This window comes from Saccopteryx bilineata, chromosome 4 (assembly GCF_036850765.1).
Source record: "Saccopteryx bilineata isolate mSacBil1 chromosome 4, mSacBil1_pri_phased_curated, whole genome shotgun sequence".
Classification (NCBI taxonomy): Eukaryota; Metazoa; Chordata; class Mammalia; order Chiroptera; family Emballonuridae; genus Saccopteryx; species Saccopteryx bilineata.
The window spans coordinates 88,099,896-88,125,837 of record NC_089493.1 but is presented as its reverse complement, the minus strand read 5'-3'; the positions used below and the strand labels follow the sequence as shown (position 1 = coordinate 88,125,837).

General features: G+C 38.7%; 1 protein-coding gene across 3 annotated transcripts in view; it reads left to right on the top strand.

Annotated features, from left to right (window-relative positions):
• FMN1 (formin 1) overlaps positions 1–25,942 on the top strand; it is a 458,403-nt gene that overhangs the window by 101,465 nt on the left and 330,996 nt on the right. For 2 of the 3 annotated variants that reach the window (XM_066277221.1, XM_066277222.1), the window contains one exon: positions 19,830–20,008. The exons of the other annotated variant lie outside the window; for it this stretch is intronic. In XM_066277221.1, the coding sequence (XP_066133318.1) occupies positions 19,830–20,008 (179 nt within the window). The remainder of the gene's footprint in view (positions 1–19,829; positions 20,009–25,942) is intronic. 3 annotated transcript variants of the gene reach the window in all.

Here is a 25,942-nt window from a genome sequence, read left to right as displayed (position 1 = left end):
TGCACCCCTATATTCACTGCAGTGTTATTTATGATAGCAATAGCCGTGATCTGGAAGCAGCCCAGTTGCCGATCAGTAGATGAGTAGATAAAAAAGCAGTGGTGATTTACACAATGGAATTACTCAACCATAAAAAAGAAGGAAATCTTACCCTATGACAGCATGAATGGACCTGGAGAGCATCCTGCTTATGTGAAATAAGCCAGTTAGAGAAAGACAACTACCATATGATGTCACTTACATGTGGAATCTAATTAACAAAGTAAGTTAACAGACAAAATAGAAACAGACTTATAGATACAGAGAACAGACTGGCAGCCGTCAGACGGGAGGAGGAAGGAGGCTGGGTGAAAAAGTTGAAGGGATTAAGCAAAAAACAAAAAACTAAAAGACACAGGCAACAATATGGTGATACCAGAGGGAAAAGCGGGTGGAGGGAGGAAGAAGGGATAAAGGAGGAATAAATAGTGGCGGAAGGAGACTTGACTTGGGGTGGAGAGCATGCAATGCGATATACAGATGATGTGGTATAGAATTGTAGACCTGAGATCTATACAACTTTATTATCAATGTCACTGCGATAAACAAAAGTAAAAACAAAATGGGAAAAATGCCATATTGATTTACACATATACAAATATTTACTGAATACAGTAAAATATTAAAATAAAAAATAGAAGAGAAGCTATGATGTGAGGGGTTGTGGATGCACGTCCTCTGGATGTTATGTGGGTGTCTGTCAGAATGATCTTCCTCAGAAAGTGATCTCCCTGTTTTGTTAATATAAAATTTTACTTTTTATTTTTTACAGTACAAAAGTGTTCTATGATCATTATAGAAGAATACAGATTTATGAAAATAGAAAAAAACCCTTCCATTATTACCACCCTTAGAAAAAACTGTTAAAATTTAATTTTTTTTTTTTACTATTTTTTACTGTGCTTAAATAAAATCCCTATACTTGATGCATAATTTTTGGCTTTACATTTTATAAACCTTTTCCCATATTTTCAAATATTTTATAAATATTGTTTTAATTATTTTGAGATATTCTGTACAGAGAATGGGCCATCTGCTTATGATCACTTACAAGATTTTGGATCTTGGCTTGTGTATAATTTTTCAGTGTTTTAATAATGTGATAGCATTTTTGCACAGGATGTTTGCATTTTTAAAGAATTTCTTTATATCGAATTCCTAAGAGAAGAATTACAGTGTCAAAAGTATGACTATCACTTGCATTTTAATATTTATTACCAAATTGTTCGTCCAGATTTTATTCAGTGTACACCCACCAGCAGAATATCCCTGCACTTATTTCATTTGTTTATTCAAACAATATTGAGTGGGAACTTGCTTGGCAAGGCTCCACATGAAGGGCCAGGACTAAAGAACACGTTTCACTGTTCTGTTACCAGCATTTCCGATTGTTGTATTTTATTGCTTTTTTAACTTGTGTTTCTTTTATTACTACTAATGATGTTGAGCATTTCTTTATATTAATTGGTCATTTATTTAATTTTCCTTTTAGCCATTTAAAGTCTTAAGAAAATATATAGGAACTATCATGGATTTGTATGTTATCCTTTCACAGGAACCTCAAAGATTTTATTTGTTAGAGTAGTTGGAGACATTTGTTAATTGAATAAAATGTTTTAGTACATTTAGTACATCAACTAGTTGTTCCACTTAGTTGTTCCACTTAGTTGTTCCATTTAGTTGTGCACTCATTGGTCACTTGTATGTGCCCTGACAAGGAATTTAACCCACAACCTCAGCACACCAAGGCAGGGGTCTTATCTACTGAGCTACCCAGCCAGGTTAATCTTTTCTTTAATTAAAAAAATTAAATTAAAGTTTATATTTAATATCATTTCATATTAGTTTCAGGTGTACAGCATAATGGTTAGACAGTATATACTTTATGAAGTGTTCCCCAGATATTCCCAGTACCCACCTGGCATCATGCATAGTTATTACAGTATTATTGACTATATTCCTTATATAGCCTCATGACTACTTTGTAACTACCAATCTATACTTCTCGATCTCTTCATCTTTTTTACTCAGTTCCCCATCTTCATCTTAAATGCACTTTATTAAGACTATACTTTCAGGGATCATTTCTATAGTTCATTTAATGCACTTTGTCTTGAAGCCATCCCTAGACTGAATATAGATCATTCCCTCCTTGACCTTGAGGTAAGAAATGGATTATAAATGGTAATAAACTTATTATAAGTTTGCTAGGTTGTTTAGTTTGTTCTTGGGCTAATTGTGGATCTTGGGGTATTTTCACTATTATGCTGCATATAACTCTTTCCCTGTTCTAGGAACTGATTGATCGTCTGAAAGATTCATATCAAGAGGCAGAGTGGTAATCAATATTGTAGGCTGAGGTCGCTGACAGAGGCCAAAGACAGTAATGTGTGAAATTTAGGATGAATTGTTTTTTGAGTTTTGTCTGGATTTACTAAGACAGGGAAGTTGTTTGGGCAAGTGATGCCTCTTTGGAGTTTCTTTGAAGTAACCATCTAATGAATCAAGGGAAGGGCAGTTAAATCCCTCTTGGTGAGAACATCAAAAGAAGAAAGGGATATAGTTACATGTCAGGAGTCAAGGGCTATCAGCTGACCTTTCTTAAGAGTGGGGAGTGGAGTTTGGATGATTGGGAAGTGTTGTCATAGAATGACCTTCCACATTTTTTTTCTTTCTCTCCTTGTCTATGGTTTCTCTGTCTGTCCTTGCTTAATTATTCAACAGCACAGTTAGGAAATTAAAAAATAAAATTCATGTTTTATTAATGGCAAAGATTCTTTAAATGTCTTCCACATTGTATTTCATTATTTAATTTCCTCCCTCCTTTCCTTACCTCCTTTCCTTCCTTCCTTCCTTCCTTCCTTCCTTCCTTCCTTCCTTCCTTCCTTCCTTCCTTCCTCCCTCCCTCCCTCCCTCCCTCCCTCCCTCCCTCCCTCCTTTCCTTCTTCCTTCCTTCCTTCCTTCCTTCCTTCCTTCCTTCCTTCCTTCCTTCCTTCCTTCCTTCTTTCCTTCCTTCCTTCCTTCCTTCCTTCCTTCCTTCCTTCCTTCCTTCCTCCCTTCCTTCCTTTTCTCTCTTTCTCTTTCTCTCTCTCTCTCTTTCCTTCCTTCCTTTTTTTTTCCTTGGGAGAGGAGGGGAGATAGTGAGACAAACTTTGCATGTACTTCAACCCGATACACCTGGCAAACCCCATCTGGGGCCAATGCTCGAATCAACTGAGCTACCCTCAACATCTGGGGCCAACATTTGAACCAATCGAGCCACTGGCTGTGAGAGGGAAAGAGAGAGAGAGAAGGGGGAGAGGAAGGGGAAAAAGAAGCAGATGGCCACTTCTCATGTGTGCCCTGACTAGGGATCAAACCCTTGATGTCTGCACATCGGGCTGACACTCTATCCACTCAGCCAACCCACCAGGGCCAATCTTTCTTTTCTTAAAGGGCAAAGAAAATAAAATAGTCCCATTTTCTTACAAACAGATGTTTGAATTAATTTTCTTTCCTATGCCATTATCTCCTTTCTCTATTTATGGGAGTTGAGATACATAGGTGATTCAAACATATTGATTATTTCAGCACACCTTTCAGCCTTATATGGTTTTTCCTTCTTCTCAATCAAAATTGTTACCAAAGTCACAAGTATTTGAGTTGTCTGTTTGAGTTTCATATCTCATTTTCTTGTTTGGCTGTTAAGGATGCCAATGAGTAAGAACTGCCAGAACATGAGACAAAAGAAGAATACAAGAGCCTAGTCAAAGAATAGTAAATATGGCACACACACCACCACTCTTTCCTCATGCATCAGGGGAGGCATTACTAACCAATCACTGAGATTCTTTCCCAGAGATCCTGAGTGTGGCCTCAGAGTTCTTGCCAATGTTGCATTCTATGCATCAGTGGTCCCCAACCATTTTTGGGCCACGGACCAGTTTATGTCAGAAAATATTTTCACGGACCGGCCTTTAGGGTGGGATGGATAAATGCACAAAATAAAATTATGCAACCAGCGTAAAAAACTGTGGTATTTTTAAATATAAATATAATTGTCGAACTTATGAGACAAGTGTCAAGAGTGAGTCTTAGACGGATGTAACAGAGGGAATCTGGTCATTTTAAAAAAATAAAACATCATTCAGACTTAAATATAAATAAAATGGAAATAATGTAAGTTATTTATTCTTTCTCTGTGGACTGGTACCAAATGGCCCACGGACCGGTACCGGTCCGCGACCCGGGGGTTGGGAACCACTGCTATACATCATTTCCAATAACGTGGCTTCCAAGTTGAGACCTATTTTATTTCCTTTATATAAGATCTATAAACATGCCTCTGGGATTTCAAGTTTACTGTAATTGAGAAATGGCCCACATGAAATATCTGAAATATACTAGCATTTCTTTCTTTTCTTTTCTTTTTAAGGAGTCGCTACCATAATACCATCTGCAGAGAAGAAAATCTGATCTGATAACTTTCATTGCTATGGTCAACTTTGAGACTTATTAGTTATATAGTTGCAGGTCACAGTAAGAGTTATGTATAAAATGTTACAGAAAGAAAATGTTGGTAAAGGGGCAGTGACAAGAAGCTTTCTCTTTTGGAAGGATATTTTAGCAAAAGTCTGAATTATGCAAAGAAGTCAGCCATGTGACGATCTGGGGACAGAATTCCAGCAGAGTGATCACAAACGTCAACTTAATAATAAGGCTAAGACCCCTAGCTGAGAAGTAGAGAGGATGAAGAGCCAATATGGGGATGAAGGAGTAAGTAGTGAATTAGGAGGAAAACATGGAGAGTGTTAAGAATATAGTTTCTAGAAAGGAATTTCAAGGAAAAAAAAATGTGTTCAACTCTGCCTGATACTACCAAGACGTTTCATGAGATGAGGACTAAGAATTGACCACTGGTTTTGGTAAGATTCAGGACTTTGAGATGCATCCATAGCATTCAAGGTTCCTTTGACAACTAATAGATTTAAATGATGAAATTCATATATTTTTCTAAACTCAAGTACACATTAAAGAGAGCTATGCCCCCATACATTTTTTTTCAAGATTCTATGGCTCTTTTCTATCATTTACATGACCCAGATCCAATGACCCTCAATCTCTTTCAGTTTCTTGTTCCTACTTTTTTTTTTTCTTTTTACAAAATTTATTAGCATCAGCTTAGATCAGATAGCTTTTTCGTGACCACTCAGCTCCAGAAAGTCCAGATTGCAATAGAAGAATAGCTGCTCAGAGCTTCCACTTCAATTCTAAGAGCTGTCCCCAAAAAGGAAGAACAGTTAAGGGATAGGTAGCCATTCCAAGAGCCACCTTCTAGATTTCACTTATTTCTCCTAACCATCTCTACATCCAAATAGGTCCTCAATAGCCTTGCTCTAGTTCTGCCATGCACAACCCCACATACTTTTTTCTTTAGTGGGAAATAACACAGACTCATACAGTGAACTGGATCCTCAGGTGATGCCAGGGGACACTGCTCTGAGTTCAGTCAACTAGGTAGTGTTTCATTTCTCTGTCCCATCATGATCCATTTCAATATTTTGCAACTTATGAATCAAATGAATACTTTTAGTATAATTAATATATCTTCTGTATAGTAGTAAGAAAAAAAAAGGAGGGGCAGAAAACAAAAAGACAAAGTAAATAATATTAATTGAAAGAGAAAACAGGAATTTGTCAATCTCTAGATATCCTAATAGTAGGTAAGGAAATACAGCTTTAGTCAGGATTCCCCGTTTATCCACCTGATCACAAAGCCAGGAGCTGCACTGGGTCTCTTTCCCCATTCATTAACCAGGTCGAGTTGTTCTTGCCTTGAGCCAGTGTTTCAGCTGCTCTGAATTTCTTTGGGGGATGAGGGAACCTTTATTTTTGGGGGGTCTGAACTTTCAACATTGCAGCCTGGATCACATTATTAGAGTCTTCAGATAACCTGTTCTTTATATTGCTCTCATAAGCCTCTGAGTCCCCAGTAATCCCATTTCCCTTTAATAGGATAAATCATGCTATTAATCATAACCCCTACTCTTTTCTGTCTGTTTATTTTATGGCAAGGAAAGCTTAAAACGACCCAGACAATGTCTCTGTTTCTAATTCTGGGGGAGACACATGCCTCCCATCCTTGCCCGTTGGGAGCATATCTCCATTTAGTAACAAAACATCCAGAGCACCCAGAGCATTGGGCCTAGAATTTTTAGAACCAGAATAAAAATGTTTAATGCTAACTCCTCAGTTTCTGGTGCCCTGTCTCCAAGCAGTGAGAGAGATAGCATCATGTACACCGGTCAACAGGTCAGAGCATGTACTTCATACGTCAAGACAGCTTCCAGCGTGCAAACGCTGCCTCCCAGGGTAGCTTCCCCGCCTCCCTGAGAACCTGGGCAGAGGCTCCGTCTACCTTCTGCTCACCACAGAAGCCATCACAATGAAATCTCGCCATTCTTTTGCTCTTTCTTTTAATGGTGCAAATATTTTTTTTTTTTAGATTTTATTTTTTTTTATTTTTTTTAATTCATTTTAGAAAGAAGAGAGAGAGAGAGAAGGGGGGGAGGAGCAGGAAGCATCAACTCCCATATGTACCTTGACCAGGCAAGCCCAGGGTTTCGAACCGGCGACCTCAGCATTTCCAGGTCGACGCTTTATCCACTGCGCCACCACAGGTCAGGCCATGGTGCAAATATTAAAGTTCAAATTAGCATTGGGTTTACTTTGTCTTTTTTTATTGACTTTATTGGGGTGACATTGGTTAACTACATTATACAGGTTTCAGGTACATGCTTCTATAACACATCTCTGTACACTGTATTTTGTGTTCACCTCTGAAGTCAAGTCTTTATGCATCACCATTTATCCCTCTATACTTTCTTCCACCTCCGCCTCCCCCTCCCCAGCTTCCAGCCACCACACTGTCGTCCGTGTGCATGTGTTTTTTTCTTTATTCCCCCTTTTTACTCAGTCCCTCCACCCCCTCATCCAGCCCTCAAATAGAAATACTTATAAAAGTTTTCTGCAAATCCCTTCAGCAAAGTTTAACAGCTTTACTAATTTACATCAAATTTTTCAATAATTTTTTCTTTACAGTTTATTATTTTCTCTTTACAGTTAATTCACTCTGTCGTTGATTTCATGGAGAATTATGGAACTACTTTAAAATTAAATTAGCTAAAAGACATCGATATAAGAATGGATACATATTACATTTTCCCTAATAATTGTGGGTTTTCCTTTCCTTTCATTCTCAATGGCTGGTGCCATCTTGGATACAGCTCATGTTTGAATTGTACTGAATCTTCTGATATGTCATTTTCCCTAATGTTATATCTGGGTGGTTGTGGTTTTCTCTAGGAATTTTGTACACTTTCAGCATTATTTGGTGCTTCCATTCATTAGCAACAAGTCAGTGCAGTGCCTCATACTATTTTAAATGACAAATTGTGACAAATTGACAAGAAACTCTACTTCAATGTATGTAAATAAAATATGAGCCCACAGCAAAAATCTTACTCCTGACATTCCTGTCAGCACAATACAATTCAGTCTGACTTTCTTTGATCTTCTAAAGTCATCATTGACCATCTTGTGCTTGTTTATAATTTCTCAGCAATGCTATATTCAGAGGTTCCTATTCTATTATTTGTTTGGTGGAATCATTCCAGAAAATGTTTATTATAAACTTGAGTATATTGATAAGTTTTTCTTGGATAAAAAAAAATATAATGAACTCAACTTTATTTTTAGTAATGATTTAGCTTACTTTATGGATTGGTTGCTTTCCTAAAAATAATTGCCTATTAAGTGAATTTTCTTTTAGTAAATTGATTTTTCTAGTGACATACATTTGTTTCAGTTTTTTTCTCTTTTTAAAATTGACTTTAAAGAGAGAGGAAGGGGAGAGAGAGAAACATTGATTTGTTGTTCCCCTTATTGATGCATTCAGTGGTTGGTTCTTTTTTTGTGTGGCAGAGACAGAGAGAGGGACAGATAGGGACAGACAGACAGGAAGGGAGAAAGATGAGAAACATCAATTCTTCATTGTGGCTCCTTAGTTGTTCATTGATTGACTTCTCATATGTGCCTTGATGGGGGGGGGGGGGGGAGGTTACAGCTGACCGAGCGACCCCTTGCTCAAGCCAGCCACCTTGGGCTCAAGCTGGTGAGCCTTGCTCAAACCAGATGAGCCTGTGTTTAAGATGGCAACCTCGGGGTCCCGAAACTGGGTCCTCCACATCCCAGTCTACTGCGCCATCGCCTGGTCAGGCCAGTGGTTGATTCTTATGTTGCCCTGACTGGGAATCAAACCCACAACTTTGGCATATCAGGACAACTCTCTAACCAACTGAGCTACCCAGCCAGGGCTCTCAAGCAATTTAAATAAGAGTTGTGTTTTCTGCTAGCATAATAACCTCAAGACATAGTAAAAACACATTTGAAGTTATAATAGTCTCCTCAGGTGAAGGAAAAATGAGGCAATTTTCAGGTAGTGATAAAATGCTAAAAATAGTCACTAAATTGAAGATGATTGAAGTTAATTTTATGTTTTTTTATCAAGTAGATTCAAAGAATAAAGGAAAAGAAATAATGATTTAGCTGAACAAAACATTGTGAAAACATTCCACATGAAAACATGAAACTCATTTTGGTGGCTTAGATTTTTTTGTTTTGTTTTGAGACATATTATAGTTTGAAGTGTTAAAAATAAAATTGAACCGAGTAAACTTGAAGATCTAATTGGCTTCATGAATCAGGCAGCATCCTATCTATCAACTAGGACAGTCTGAGAAATTGTACAAAAAGGAAAGTTCTTATAAACAGAAAGATAGTGAGACAAGAGTGAATTATTTTCCTGATCAGGCAGTGGTGCAGTGAATAGAATGTCAGACTGGTATGCAGAGGACCCAGGTTCAAAACCCCGAGGTTGCCAGCTTGAGTGCAGGCTCATCTGGTCTGAGCAAGGCTCACCAGCTTGAACCCAAGGCCACTGGCTTGAACAAAGGGTCACTTGGTCTGCAGTACCCCCCAGTCAAAGCACGTATGAGAAAGCAATCAATGAACAACTAAGGTGCTGCACTGAAGAATCAATGCTTCTCATCTCCCTTCCTTTGTGTTTGTCTGTCCCTATCTGTCCCTCTCTCTGTCTCTGTCACAAAAAATAAAAATAAAAAAAGAGTGAATTATTTCAGGCAAGCCACCTTTTCTTATGGGAAGGAAGGGGATATTATCAGGCAGATTATGTCACTGGTGCTGCCCAAGAAATTCTAGACTTATTGGTTTAAAATTTTCTCCTAGGACAGGCTGAAACTACAATTAGATCAGGAGTTAAGTCTTGGTACAGCTTAACAAAGTAATTTCATTTTGAGTCTCTTCCTTTTTTTAAGAGAAGGAAAATGAGTAAAATGGAATATGACAACACATTTATTAAACTATTCATTTGAACTTGAAAGCAAACCCTTTGGAAAAATGAAGTTGTCTTATTTTTCCTTTTCTGCTTCCACGCTGTCTAATTAAACACTGAACAAAGACTAAGACCTCTTACTCCAAGGGTTTAGATCATGTTTATGGCATTTAGTTTCCCACTTTTTTTTATCATGAATCATACTATGACGGGCAACCTATACTTATAATATGTTGATGCAAGAAACATGCCAACCTATAAAGAATTTTTGTAAGATTTTATTTGAGCCAAACTGATGACAGTTGCCAGGAAACAAGATCTCAAATGCTTCAGAGAATGACAGTTTTGCAGTTTCTTCTATACATTTGAAAATCAGGAGGGAAAGTAAGAAAGATTACGTGAACAGGGGAGAAAGAGAGGCAGGATTACAGAATAGTTAACAAGATTATGTGCTTTTTCGAGGGTGGTCATTTCAAATGTGTGTTAACCTAGATACACAAAAACAAGGGCTTGCTTAAAGCAAAGATAAACTTTTTGCTAAAGTGTAGGCCCTGGCTGGGTAGCTCAGTTGGGTAGAGCATTGTTTCCATACACCAATGTTGTGGGTTCCATTCCCAGTCAGGACACAATAAAATTCGATCAATGAATGCATAAATAAGTGGAACAACAAATCAACATTTCTTTCTCTCTTTCTCTTCCTCTCTCTCTTTAAAATTAATCAATAAAATAATTTTAAAAAGTTATATGCCTGGGGCATGACTACCCACCATGACCTGCCCAGTTAGGAATTTATAATCACATCATGCTGTGAGATTACTTTCTGTGGAATCCCTTTTTTGTCCATAAATATATCTTTTACAAAGATCTTGAATAGCAAAACGATTATTTTTCTAGGATTGATCCACACAAATCAGTTTTCCTGGTTAAAAGGTTAGAACACGTTAACATTTTAGGCTAGGAATCAGCAAACCTTTTCTGTAAAGAGCAAAATAGTAAATATTTTTTACTTCAAAGGCTATAAGGTGGCTGTTGCTGCTACTGATTCTTATCCTCCTCCCCATCCCTTCGCCCTGCCTCTCTGACTCCTTCTTCCTCTCTGACTCCTCTTTCCTCTTCTTGAAACATGGAGAAACGAGGCCCTGGCTGCATAGCTCTGTTGGTTGAAGCATTATCTGGAAGCACAGAGATTGCAGGTTCGATCCCCAGTCAGAGCACATACAGGAACAGATCAGTGTTCCTGTCTCTCTCTCTCTCCCTGCCTCTCTCTCTCTAAAATCAATAAATAAAAAAATTAAACACAGAGAAATGAAAGAACCATTCTTTCATGGTTCAGAGTGAGAGAAGGACCACTCTCACTCTCTTTGGGCTCCCAGATCTGTATGTTCAGGGAGAAATGACACCATACTTCCCCCACTAATGGAAAGGATATACAGTATCCTTGGGGGTCATTGCAGCGATTTGTGCCACCATCAGAGATTTGAAAGATGTAGGGATGGTGATTCATACCATACTCCTCTTTAAATTTTCTTTTGGTTTGTGAGAAAACAGATGGCTTTTAGAGAATGCCTGGATTATTGTAAACAGCTACACAGGGATGCAAGTTACATGCACTATTTCAGAAATGGGATACTTACTAAGTACATCAGCATAGTCCCTGGGAGCTGTGTGCAGTTATTGATTCAGAAAATGCTTTATTTTCATACCAGTCAATTCATCTCCTCCTAGAAGAGACAGCAGTATACCTGTCACTGCCTTACTTTAGGGTTATGGCAATTTTCCTTTTCTCTGCTCTGTCACTATATAATCTGAAAGGAGTTTGATCATTTTGATATCCTAGAAAAGATCATACAGGCCATTACATTGCTGCTGTTATTGTCGCTGGGTATGGTAAATGTCAGGTGGCAGGCACCCTAGATGCCTTGTTAATATACAATCATGCTAAAGGGTGGGGGACACACTCCATTCCTGATATCCATTACCCGATCAGTCAGAGCCCTAGCAGAAATACATGTATATTCAAAAGGTTTTAAACTGAAAATAACTTAATGTAAATAAAGATGATGTCCAGACTGATTAGGAAACCAGCATGGGTTTGTGAGGTGAGTGCAAGACAGTAATGGCAAAAAGCCATTATCACCCCCAGGGGAAAAGGGTGGGGACAGTATCACAGGAAGCTGGCAAGGTCTGGAGGCAGAAGAAAGCCAGGTGACAAGATCTATATGGCTGCCAAAGAAAGTTGCCACCTCCAAAATCTTGATCCAGTAGTTATAAAATGGCGCGGCCTCTTCCTCCTTTTGCTCTCCACTTCCTTGCTCTTCATTTTTGTTAGATGTTTGCCTCTTCTGTCTCATAGTCCTTGGTTGTCTGTACGTGCTTAAGATCTGGGAACTAAAAGCCTGTGAGAAAGTATTGGACTTGAACTTTACTTGTAGGATGATCTGGAACAGCTGTGTCTTAAGGAACCTTCAATGTCAGGATCTCCCATTTCTTTTTCTGGACTAGTTATACTTCTTCCAGAATATTGTTACAGTACCTGCCTAAACCTAGACACTAAAAGAGTCTGGCTAAGGAGCCGCAATGGAGAATTGATGCTTCTCATATCTCTCCCTTCCTGTCTGTCTGCCCTATCTGTCCCTCTCTCTGTCTCTCTCTCTGTGTCACTGTCAAAAATAAATAAATAAAGTGTCTAGGAGCCTAATGAAGCAAAACGAACAAACAAAAAGCCTAAAGCTTCTGCATTCAACAACCAAGAAGCAAAGGTTACTGAATCCTGTTACCTATGATTTAACCATATATCTGCACCAGATATTCCTAAATCTAGGTAATAAATATTAAGAAGTTGACCGAGTACCAGAGGGCCAGTCACTCAGTATTACATAAGGCTATAAACTTCCCTCTGATTACTGCTTAAGCTGAATCCCAAATATTTTCTAATTTTTCTTGCATTTCTTCTTTTACCTGTGAGTTATTTTGAAGTGTGTTGTCTGCTGCCCAAATATTGGGGATTTTGCAGATAGCTTTTTGTTATTGGTATATAATTTAATTCTAGTTTGGTCAGTGAATATATTTTTTATTATTTTGACCCTTTTAAATTTATTAAGACTTATTTTATGGCTCAATATGAGGTCTATTTTGATAAATTTTATATGCATTTGAAAAGAATATGTATTCTGTAGTTACTAGATGGAGTATCTTACATATTTCAATTAGGTTAAAGTGATGGTAATGTTTAATCCTTTTGTATTTCTATTGATTTTTCAGTCAACCTGTTGTATTACTAAGAGAAGAGTGTGAAATCTCCAAATATAAGTGCATTTATATTATTTCTCAGTTTATTTTTAATAGTGTTGCTTTATATATTTTAAAGTTCTTTTACTAGGTACAAACGTGGGACTGTTATGTCCTAAGTTTTGACTCCTTTATCATTATGGAATTTCTTTGTTCCTGGTTTTGGTTTATTTGTCTGATATTAATATAACCACTCAAGTTTTGTTTGATTAGTATTTTCATGATATAACTTTTCCTAATTTATGATTTCTACATTTAAAATGAGTTTCTTGTAGATTGAATATCCACAAGTGTCTCTCTCTTTTTTTTTTTAAATTCTGTCTGATAAACTCTGACATTTTCAAAAAAACTGATTTAGAAAGAGAGGAAAGGAGAGAGAGGAACAACATTAATGTGTTGTTCCTCTTATTTACACATTCATTGCTTGATTCTTATATGTGCGCCCAGGGACTGAACCTACAGCCTTGGCGTATCAGGACGATGCTCTAGCCAACTAAAGTACCTGGCCAGAGCTGATGAACTCTGACTTGAAATTGGAGATTTTTAGGTGATACATTTAATGTAACTATTACTATGGTTGAATTTTAATCTACCTTCTATTTGTTCTTTGTTCCCTTTTCATAATTTACTGTCTTCTTCTGGATTGAGTACTTTAAAGGATTTTATGTTATATTTTACTGTTGGAGACATTATTTTTAAAAAGTGGTTTAGCTGGGTAGCTCAGTTGGTTAGAGTGTTGTCCCAATACACCAAGGTTGTGGAGTTCAATTCCTGGTCAGAGCACATACAAGAATCAAGCAATGAATGTGTAAATAAGTGGAACAACAAACTGATGTTCCTCTCTCTCTCTCTCTCTCTCTCTCTCTCTCTCTCTCTTTCTTTCTTTCTTTCTCTCTCTCTCTCCTTCTCTAAAGTTAATGAGTAACTAAAATAAAAAAAAAATAGTTTGTTTTCCCATTGGTACAACTATCCCTGTAATAACTGAAATAATGTGGCATAAGAAGGAAAAATGTTATTCAAGTTTATTTATAATGAATACTATAAGAAAAATTTTGTATTCTTGTTTTTTACATCAGTATGTTTTCTTAATAAGTAACTATATTCCTTATGTCCAAAATACTAAAAATTCTGACCTGTTAGGAATTTGAAGTGCCAACTTCTAATATCTTCAGCATTTATTTTCTGAAAATGATCAGAGGCTCTTAATATCTCAGTGAATCCCACAACCTTCCAAATTTGATCCTTTCTTGGCCTTTTCTGCACCAAACCTTACTTAGATACATCTGCTCTTACCTTCTATTCAGTTTAAGGCAGGATGCCTAATCATCATTTGTGCCCCTATAAATACATACCCCTGTTGTTCAGTGTTAAAATAATCAGTACAAGTCCAGCCATAAATGAGTCCTGAGCTGAGTAATATTTGCTTTGCACCTGTCATCTATGTTCTTTGCAGGAAAGGATCATGGAAAGAGGTTAATGTGATAATCATAACAATATATATCTATGTACCTCTTTAAAATGTGATCTAATTTGAAGCTATGCCCATAAATAATTGTATTCATGGTTCTAGGCTTGTGTTTGGTCACAACAGGGTGTCTGTAAAGGGCCCTGAGAAGCTGCTCTTTTTGGAGACGATCAGACACTTGGAGCTGTTGCATTTGATGATGTGAATTCTATTTTTAGGACTTAAACAGATTTGGGATCTGCTGCACTGGAGTGCTACTGAGAATTCTTATGAGCTTAATTATTTCTCTCTTTGTCTTCTTTGACAAAAAATAGTCCTTACCACAAGTATATGATATTTAATATGCTGTCCTTGCATAAAGGTCTCTTTACTTAAAACAGGGATTTGTTTGTATCCCTTACCAGTACATCACCCCAGCCCAGGAAAGGTTTCTTAAAGGAAAACAGTTTTGAGCACAACCCAATAGCAGGTGTAGTCTTACCATCTTCGTTTTAGTAATGAGAATATAAAGAGAACTTTAGTAATTCCACCAAGGTCATACAGTTAGCAAATGTCACAGTCAGGTACTGAACCCACCTGTCAAACAGATCATTCACATCTACTTTTTTCTCAGACCTCAATATTCCCATCTGTGGATTAGCAATAATGTTCTCTAAATAGCATGAAAGATTTCTCCAGAACCTGGACTTTAGTTCTGCCTTTGCCACTAGCTGGGTATGTTGGAAATATCACAATCTTCCTGGACTTTAATTCCCTCACCTATAGAATGAGCAGGTAGGTAGAGAAATATACAAAATTCCTTCTAGCTCTAATTTTTATTTTATTTGACTTGAATTTAAATATCAATAATATTGAATTTGTTCACGAATATGGATGCTTTCCTTATAGATTCCAAAATTGCAATAGCCTGCTCCCCAGTCCTTCCTATTTCCTGATCCATTGACAGCCTTCCCCTGCTCTCTCTACCTTCTACCTGCCTGCCTTGCTCATAATTTCTATCTCCACATACTCCTGACAAGGAGAGTTAGAGGCTGGGATGGATAGATAAGAGGCTCTTTTAGAATTACATGTACTTTGCTGACATTGTATCATTTAACATCACTAGAAATGAAAATGAGGGCAGTAGAACTAGGGTGTGTTGATCGCTAATTGACAGAAACCAGCCACGAGACTATATTCTTGCCAAAGCTCTGCCTTTCTAGATATAGACATGAATAATTACACACACAGGCACACACCCTCCCTACAAATACTTAACGATGTCATTTGCCATTAGCTGCACATCTTGATTGCTGTCTATCTTGCCTGTAAGTACATGTTTGAATAACATAACAGAAGCCAACCTGTCTCCCTTTACATATCGGTTCTGATTTTCATGGTTGGGAAAACTTCACCTCTTGGATTTATTTTAAGTCAAGTATGATGGATGGCCTTGGGAACTACAGCATAGGAACAAAAACTCATGAGAGTTTCAGGCTTTTTATTCTTTATTCTTTTTTTTTCCCCCTCTTCTCTTTTCGGAAGCATAACCACTTTATCATTGCTGTCAAGTGAGGGCTCACCATGACGGGAAAATGAAAAGAAAAAGCCTAAAAGGCACTGTAATTTTGTTCCTTAGGGAACAAATTATATTGTATGTTTGTAAGCTTCTCTTTGAAAGGGGATTTATATCTGTGTATATATATTCTTTAAACAATTAAAGGCAATACCTAGTAAATAAGTTTAATCTTTTTAATGAAATGTAGTTTGTGTGTGGATATTGGTATGAATGAGAAAATGAGTAAGCTATGAGTTTTTGCTTGATTCGCTAAATAATTGTTTTCAGTACAAATTACAAAATAAGATATAATTATAGTCTTTAAGCCGGCTTAGCTGAAATGGTTTTAAGTTTTTAAAAGATGCAGTGCTTTTGGTGGGGACAGGTGATAGAGAGCATATTAGGCAGTTATTTCAACACTGAACCCCAAGTCTCAATGGCTCACAGCAAATATTTTGTTGTTATTCATTGGCTTAGGAATTGGCTAAAACCACTTGGTCTGACCTGGGTTGAGCTGAGGTTGGCTCCAGGCAGCAGGACTCTGTTTGGGTCTGCTCTTTGCCTAATTCCAGGTTCTCTAGGGCATGCATGTCAAATAATGATGGCAAAAACACAGAGCAGGGTGTAAAAACACACTGCCTTTTAAGGCCTTGGCTCAGTGTTGGCATACTGTCACATTATCCACATTCAACTGGCCAAACCAAGTCACAAGGCCAACTCTAGCATCCATGGGCCAATGGAAGGAGAGCTACCAGGACAACTGGGAAAGGCCTTGGGTGCATCATAATTATATACCGGGAGGGATTAAAGAAGTGGAAACAGTAATCCAGTGTACCATAGGTAGAGAGACATTCAAGTTGGGAAAGATAAGCTCTGGATACTGCCTTCAGTTATAAATGGCATAATACCTTTCCTTTCTTTCTGCTTCCGTTGTATTGACAATTGACAGCAAACCCCCAGTCTGATGTTATAGGTTAGCATCAGGAAGTGCAGCTCATCATGTGAATGGTTGAGACAAGCACAGACTTTCCAAGTGGTTCCAAGGTAAGTTGCGCTTCCTGTACTGTAACTGTGTTGTGTTGTTATTAATCATGGTCGGCTGTAGAATTAACCTGTGTGTGTATGTGTGGTTCATCAAGCTGTTGGAATGTCTTTGAGAAACGAAGTAAGCAATATATATTGAGTAAAAACAAATTTACAATTGCACGTGACAGGGAAAGATACATGATTCAATTGATAAGACTGTTTTAAACTTTTTTACAAAATAGTCAATAAAAATCAAACACCTCAAAATCTATTTGTATCAGAAAATCAAATGACATTTGACTGTTTTGTTAGAATATACTTATCTAATTTTAGGTAAATTTTCCTTCTCTGTATTAAATTTATCCAATTGAATAGAGTAGTGTGGCTGCTACCTGTTTTAATAAGTATAGACATGTGCTTTATTTTGGACTATTCAAAAAACTCGTGTTGGTATTATTAAACTTTCAATTGAAAGACTTACTTTATAAGTTTGCTATGTCCTTTCTAATGGTGAATTTGTCCTGTGTCTTACGTACCTTGTCAGATGTTTGAGAGTAACCTTTTCATGTTCCTTATTCCTGCCCTTGGTCCTCTGCTGTCAAACTGATCCTCACCCAAATTACTACGCGTCATAATTTTTACCTTGTGTGTTTTCTTCACAGGGATTTTGTCTGGTTAAACACTGGGTATTAGGAATTGGGCTTTTTAAAATTAAAGCTATTTCCAATATGGAGTTACTTTATATAGTTTCTACCTAAACTTTGTGGTGTCTTTCTTCTGCTTAAAGAATAAATTGCACTCACTAATGCAATGTTAGTGAGTGGGTTTGCATGTGCAGCAGAATTTTATCTAAGAACACTAGATCCTGGTTCTTGTGGGAATTTACCACTCTCTTATCCCTAAATGATGAACCCCTACTCACCAGACAATGTGCCTTTGATGATTTAGATGTCTTACCTTAGGTGTTCTCTGTGATGTATATTGTGGTGCTTTTTCTGTTGTTTTATTAACCAGTGTAAACTTCGCCCAAAGCTGGCAGCTATTCCAAAATAAAAAATGAAAAATAGAGGGACTTAAGTTAAGATGAGAGATGGGATTAATAATGAAAACATTTCTGGAGATAAGGTAGCATGGTGAGAGTATACCATAAACGTAAAAAGGTCTATTTTCTCGTTTTTTGCCAAATGTGAGCAGAAGTGTTCTCGGAGGGTAATGAGCCATATAATGGAAGTCAGAAGAGGACTGAGCTTTAATCTCTTCATCTAGTAAGGCATGGTTTGGCAACCTTCCCTCGGGGCCACAGTGAAGATAAAGTGGAGGTACTTTACTGAGTGCTCCTCTTAGAGCCGGCGTGGGGGCACTCTGCAGAACAGGGGGCCCAAACAGAAACCCTGGAGAGGGGAGTTAGTGAGGGGCGTATAGGCAGGGTGAGGCCAGGTGACTGAAAAGGCTCTCATTCTAAGACATCTGGCTCAGGTTGGTTATAATATTCTGGACACCCTATGTCTGCCGAGTAGACACTCGGGGCCCTGGACTCTCTTTTTCTCAGTAGCAGCGGAAAAGTGTTTTATGGACAGCCTACCAGAGGCCAGCTGTGTCCAGAGGCCAGCTGTATGGACACTGTGACCTGCCTCACCTTTATCTCTGAAGTGTTTGGGAATCAACTAACCTGAACAAGCAACCAAAAAGCAAAACCTTGGCTGTTTTTAAACATTGTTTCTTCTCAAATGCTACTCTGATATAAAGGAGAAGCATGTTGTCCCAAGATCCCTTTGTTAGCTGACTTATTCTCAGCTCAAGTTACTGGTAAGTCAGGTTTTCAGCATGGCGGAAGTCATTAGCTGGTTTTGGGTCACTGCCAAAGAGACGCTATTACAAGGATATGTGTAATAAACACCCTATCATATATCCAACAGTGATCTCTATTGTGAAAGTGCACTGAGTCTAAACCCTTAACTTCTGCCTAGGTATGGAATATTTTGCTGAGGTTGCTTACCAGAAATTAAGAGAGAGCTCAGAACAGAGAGCCATATGGAACTTCAGAGGTGATCTAACCTAGTGTTTTCCCAACTGTGTTCCATTGGAACACTAATGGCTTGCAGCATGTTTATCAGGTGCTCCTTTAAATGAATTCTGTGTACAGTAAGTTTGGAAAATACTATTTTACAGAGCGAAGTTTCCTCACTAAAGGGCATCTCAGGTCTTTAATATGCTAATATGAATCATGGCTCCAAGACAGAGCATAACGCTTTTCTGACACTTGTTTGACCACAGAGTCCTTCTGTTATAGGACACACATTGTCACAAAGAGAATGCCAGGCAGAGCCCATATAGCCTAGTCATTGAGAGCCTGGCTGCTGGTTTTTAACTGCCTGGGGTTACCATTTACTGACTTTGTGATCTTGAGCAAAATATTGAGGTTGATCAGTGATAACCTCTTTGTGATTCAGTTTCTACTTCTAAGATGGGAACACTAGTGTTACCTACCTATAGGGTGCTTTTAACAAATAGAAGAACAGGGCGAAGAACAGTGCCTGGCACATACTTGACTATTACCTTCCTAACATTTAGATAAGAACTAGCATAGCACCCTCATTCTAGAGATGAGAAAAGTGATTTCACTCATGCAGCCTCACTCATTGAACAAACTGACCAAGTGCCAATATGCACCACATATGATGATTTAATCCCCACAAACGAAGATGAGCATGTTCATATCCCCAGAAGACACAAACACTTGGCTCTCTAGCAGCTGCGCAAATAATATGGCTTAGGAGGTGATATGTCTTAGCAGTAAAGCCAAAAAGCCAGCCTTCTGACTTCTGTCTTCTAGCCCACCCCCCGATTCTGTCCTAATGAGAAGGATCTATGTAGCCTGGATGGGTAAGCAAGTGTAAGGAGCACAGAGTTGATAGCATAGAGTTGAGCTAATAGATTTATTAAGAAAGGAAACTCTAAAAACATAACTTAAAAAGGGAAGAAGGAGGTAGTGGAAGTGGCTCACACAGGAGTCCCCTAGATAGGGTGGCTTGATGTTTTTTCTGGCCACTGTGTTGCTGAAGGTCTTCTCTGTGTTTGTCTAGGCATCTCCTCTGAGGGCTTTTCCCGGGACTGCTTCAATGAGCAGTCAACCACTAAAGACCTTCCCATCAGGGATGGAGCTGCCTGGGTCCTGGGCCATAGAGCTGGACCTGCCTGTCCCTTTCTGCTCCAGGAGGAGAGAGAGAAGACAAGCAGAAGTGAATTGTACTTGGAACTCCATGTAAGTAGAAGTCTTTGTGTTTCTGCTGTGATTCATTGCAGTCAACAGAGGTTCATTTAATATGCATTTAATGCAAATCATGTTTGTAAAGCTGCTGAAGTTTCATTTTGTGTATATGGCAGGTTGGGGGTCATTGTCTAAAAATCAACTGGTTGCAGAAAACAGATATTGGTGAGCTGAAATTTGTGTGCTAGAAAGTGACTGTATTTACAATTTATCTGAACTTTTCAGAGTGTTCTGTTCACATCAACTTTGCTGCCTAAACCTTGTTGAGGGAATACTCATTTGATGCTAGTCCACTTCTTAATATCATTTTTCTAAAATTGTGAGGACATATGTTAGCTGACTGATAGGCTCTGGTTTCTCTAGTAAAACCAAATAGTCGGTCTCTCCTGTACATTCTTAAACCTTTCAGTCTCTCTAGCTGCTCAAATAACAGGTGATCAGTTTGGCAGGAAATCTGCTGAATACAAGATGACCCATTTAAAAACACAGCCTTCTTTCTCATTCATTCCTGTAGTCATTGACACAGAAGCATTGACTACCCTATACAAAGCAGTGGACTGAGTTTTAGCTATTTCTACATTGTAGATGGCCTGATAGGATGTCCTAGACTGCCCTCATTCTCACCACCCCTCTTCACCCTCTTCAGCTCCCAGTTTCCTGGCAGAGATGGGGATGAGCATTAGGAATCCAAGAGCACTCCCCCCCCCCAATAAGTTCTCATGCTTGTTAACAACCTTGTGCCCCTAAGTTCTTTAAATACTTTCCAGTTCATTACTTTCAGGACTGGAAGTATATGTCTGACGAGTGTGAGTTAGATCTGTGATGTTCATATGAGTGACAGTTTTTTTACAAGCAACCAAAAGCAGAACTTTGTACTTTTTATAACCATAAAACCATAGGCACATAGTATGTCCTTTTAGGAAAGCAGTCGAAATCCCAGTCATTGTAATAGGAGGTTTAGAATGGAACTAAAAGATGAAAAATCTACAATCATTTATGAGATGACATGGAAATTTGTCAAGTTTTTGGTTCTTCTATATAAAAAGGGAAGCTGTGCATCCTGAGTGAGCTCCAAGTTAAGAAGTGGAACAGTGACATCTATTGGTCGGATTACTGCAAGCCGAGCTGCTGCAACCGCGGGCCTGGACATGGACGTTCAGTAATGGACTTTGAGACTTCCTTTTCCTTTTGTCCATGTGTAAAAGTTTTTATTTCTTTCTTTATTTAGAAAATTAAATTTAGTGGGATGACATTGATCAATAAGAGTACCTAGGTATCAGGTAAACATCTCTATAGCATTTGAACTGTTGATTGCATTGTGTGCCCACCACCCAAAGTCAAATCCTTTTCCATCACCGATGCGTCTATGTTTTAAATTGTGTTGATGTGTTTCTTTAGGCATCAGCTAAACTATGTATTTCTGGTTTTCCTTTTCCCCTGTGAATTTAATTATTTCTTAATTTTACTTAGTTTAATTTAATTATAAAAATCATATACAACCCTTTTATAAATCTTGAAATATATATTTAAATTGAAAGAAAAGATATAATCTATAATTTCAGCAGCCGAAGACACTTAAAATTTGATATTTTCTTGTTTTTTACTATGTATGATTTATTTTCAGTGAGGACTTTTTTTAATATGTAAACATAGGTTGTATATCTTTCTTTTTTTCTTTACTAATTACTTCTACATTGCTTAACCATGTTGTTACAAATTCTTTGTGGCAGTATCCTTTTTTTTTTTTTTTTGTATTTTTCTGAAGCTGGAAACGGGGAGAGACAGTCAGACAGACTCCCGCATGCGCCCGACCGGGATCGACCCGACACGCCCACCAGGGGCGACGCTCTGCCCACCAGGGGGCGATGCTCTGCCCCTCCGGGGTGTCGCTTTGCCGAGACCAGAGCCACTCTACTGCCTGGGGCAGAGGCCAAGGAGCCATCCCCAGCGCCCGGGCCATCTTTGCTCCAATGGAGCCTTGGCTGCGGGAGGGGAAGAGAGAGACAGAGAGGAAGGAGGGGATGGAGGAGTGGAGAAGCAAATGGGCACTTCTCCCATGTGCCCTGGCCAGGAATCAAACCCCGGGTCCCCCGCACGCCAGGCCTACGCTCTACCGCTGAGCCAACCGGCCAGGGCCTGTGGCAGTATCTTAAATGAATGCACTGCCCAGCTGCATTGTATCCCAAAATTTATTTAATTATTTTCTGTTATTGGATGTTGAGATTGTTTCCAATTTTGGGATAATATACTAAATTTGTAGTAAATAGCGCTCTCACACATATAATTTTACCTATGCTCTCTCTCCTCCTAGTCTTTTTAGGCTTTTGCTACGTATCATTGCATAAGTAAGGTCTATTTCCTGAACCAGCCTTTAATGACATATATATGTATGCATATATAAAACATAAATATAATATTTACATATTATAATGTATGAAATATGTAAATAACATATTCATATGAATATATAATAAAGTAAACATGTTTCTTAGTCTTCTAGTAATTATAATTTTTAAAAATGAGACTCAGAGACATGGACAAGAGTGTAGGGGTTATGGGGTGAGGAGAGGGAGGGGTTGGGGGTGGGGAGGGGCACAAAGAAAACCAGTTAAGAGGTGACGGAAGACAGTTGGACTTTGGGTGATGGGAATGCAGCATAATCAAATGTCAAAATAACCTAGAGATGTTTTCTCTGAACATATGTACCCTGATTTATCAATGTTACCCCATTAAAATTAATTTAAAAAAATAGGATAATATCTTTAGATTATTTTCTATATTTGCTTATTTTACACTTTGGACCCTAAGGCTCCTCACCTCTAAGCCCTTTCTCCTCAGTAACATCTAACTCTTTTTTTCCTTTTTATTGAATGTATTGAGGTGTCACTGGTTAACAACATTATACAGGTTTCAGGTGCACAGTTCCACAACACATCCTCTGTACACTGCGTTGTTTGTGTGTTCGCCACAGGAAGTCAAGTCTTCACCCATCACCCTTTATCCCCCCATCCCCTCCGTCACTGCCCCTCCCCCTTCCCCAGCAGTCTCCCGCAGTGTTGTCAGTGACCATGAACATTTGACTCTTTTTATTTTAAATATTGATATTCTAAGTGAGATTTTCCATTTGAAGGGGTTCTAGTGATTTAGTAAAAGTTTACATCCTGTTAATAATCACCACATCAGATTACAAGGACATTTCTCCTGGGGGACTTTGAACACTAAGTCAGGGAGGTGTTTATTACCCTATGATATTTTGATCATCTGTAAACATTTGAAAGGACTGCCCTGTTTTGCAGTGCCACCGTCAGAAATTACTTTCTTCAGCCTTCTTGTATGGATGTGCCGCCACCCGATAGTGTGCAGGGGTGATAGCTAAAATGTTTAATGATCAGCGGGAGTTGGGCATCCACAAATCAAAGTGGCCACTGGCATGAAGGCTGGTGCTATTATTAAGGCCTTTTATTTAGGGTTTTTTTAAGGGCCAGAAAGGGATTGTTTTAGGTTTGGGGAACCATGCCTTATGTTTCAACTACTTAACTCTCATGACAAAAGCAGCCATAGAGAATACATACATGAATGTGCCTGTGTTCCAATAAAAAAGTTCATAGACAGAAATTTTAATTTCACATAATTTTCACATGTCAAGAAATAATTCATCTTTTCATTTGTTTTTCCACCATCATTTTTAAAAGTAAAGGTCATTCTTAGCTCACAGGGATTCAGAAACAGGCAGTGGATGGATAAAAAAGACATATACTGGCCCTGGCCGGTTGGCTCAGTGGTAGAGCATCAGCCTGGCGTGCAGAAGTCCTGGGTTCGATTCCTGGCCAGGGCACACAGGAGAAGCGCCCATCTGCTTCTCCACCCTTCCCCCTCTCCTTCCTCTCTGTCTCTCTCTTCCCCTCCCGCAGCTGAGGCTCCATTGGAACAAAGATGGCCCGGGCGCTGGGGATGGCTCCTTGGCCTCTGCCCCAGGCGCTAGAGTGGCTCTGGTCGCAACAGAGTGACACCCCAGAGGGGCAGAGTATCTCCCCCTGGTGGGCGTGCCGGGTGGATCCCAGTCGGGCGCATGTGGGAGTCTGTCTGGCTGTCTCTCCCCGTTTCCAGCTTCAGAAAAGAAAAAAAAAAAAAAAAAGACATATGCATGGACCAGATGTGCAGGCTCACCTGTGCTCTAGACCAAGAGTTGAAGATCTTCCTCACTTCTGCCCTGGCTCAGCCACTATCTGTGACACCTGGGCACCTGCCTAACTTCTGTGGGCCTCAGATTTGTTTTTTTAATCAAATGTGTTTTGGCAGAATGGGGAGGCACAGGAGCAGATGAAACAAAGTTCATTTTAGCTATAATATTAGAGTTCCTGATTCTATTACAGCAACATGAATCAACCCAAGCATTGATATTTATGTGGAATAGAAATCAGTTTACTTAAAGGAAACAAATAAATTTTAATATTCTCAATGTGAATTTTTGTCTTAGTGTGAGGAACAATGTCATATCTCTGACAGCGAGACCAACATTTGTCGTCTCCTAACTCTATTTGAAGGCACACATCACTTTGTTCTGCTTCTCCAGCGCAGCCCACCTCCTTCAGTTTTATTGAAGTATAATTGACATATAACACTATATAAGTTTAAGGTGTACAACATAATGATGTATATATGTATGTATTATAAAATGATCACCACAGTAAGTTTAGTGAACATCCATCACCTCACAGTTACCAATTTTTCTTGTGATGAAAACTTAGAAAATCTACTCTCTTAGCAACTTTTAACTGTGTAGTATAGTATTATCAACTCCCCAGAACTTATTAATCTTACAACTGGAAGTCTGTACCTTTTGATTGCCTTCACCCATTTCCCTTCTCTCTCAACCCCTACCTCTGGCAACAACCCATCCATTCTGTTTATACGAGTTCAGTTTGTTGGTTTTTTAAGACTCCACATATAAGTGAGAATATACAGTATTTGCCTTTCTCTGTCTGACTTATTTGACTTAGCAGAATGCCCTCCAGAGCCATCCATGTTGTGGCTTTCATCTTTTAGTTATTGAACTGTGAGTAGGTCCTGGGGTTCCTTGGGGAATGGCAGGATGTGAGCTGGTGTAGGATAGACACGAGAGAGATTCTGTTTACCAGCCTGTCAGTGTTGCAACATTTAAGCAACCAGTACTAGTCTTGGTGCCCTTGGTTGATTGTCAGCCAGACTACCGCGCAGAGAGGTTTTGTGAAGGTGATAAGCCTATAGTCCTGCTCAAGTGAATTCTATGGACCATTTGGGGTGATCTGCAAAACCCGTGAAAGACTAAACCAGTGCTCAGTCAGTTCCACCTTTAGGTCCCAAGGTTGCTAAATATTCCATAGGATGAACTTAGAGTGAAGAATATTCTGTTGTTTTTCTGATATTCAAATATAACTGGTTGTCCTGTATTTTATTTACTAAATCTGGCAACCCTAGACATCACTTTTTGGGCTGCATTCAAATGCACCATGTGTATGCATTGCCCTAGGCTGGCATCTATGTATGGTAAGTGCTCAGTCACTCCAGAGTGCCCATGTAGAGCATGAACATTATGAAGTTAGCCTGAAAGGGAAGTTTCTTGTATTTCACCAAACTAGGAGCTACCATTAGCCATGCTCCTTAGTTTCCAGTGTACTTTGAACCAGACATGTCAAAAGCAAGTGAATATGGACAGACTGGAGAGTAAATGGGGCCTAACTTTTCATAACAAGTAAAATTTCCTGAAGGTCCCGTTTGAGAGGAATACTCACCATGGAGGATGGTTGACAAAATCTCTATAAATAAGGGGCGTAGGTGGGATAAAAACACCGCTAACGAGGTGTGGCCTGAGATTGAAAAAAAAATAGGAAAAGCAGAAAAGGTAAGCAGTCATTTAGATTAGATTAGATTAGATTAGATTAGATTAGC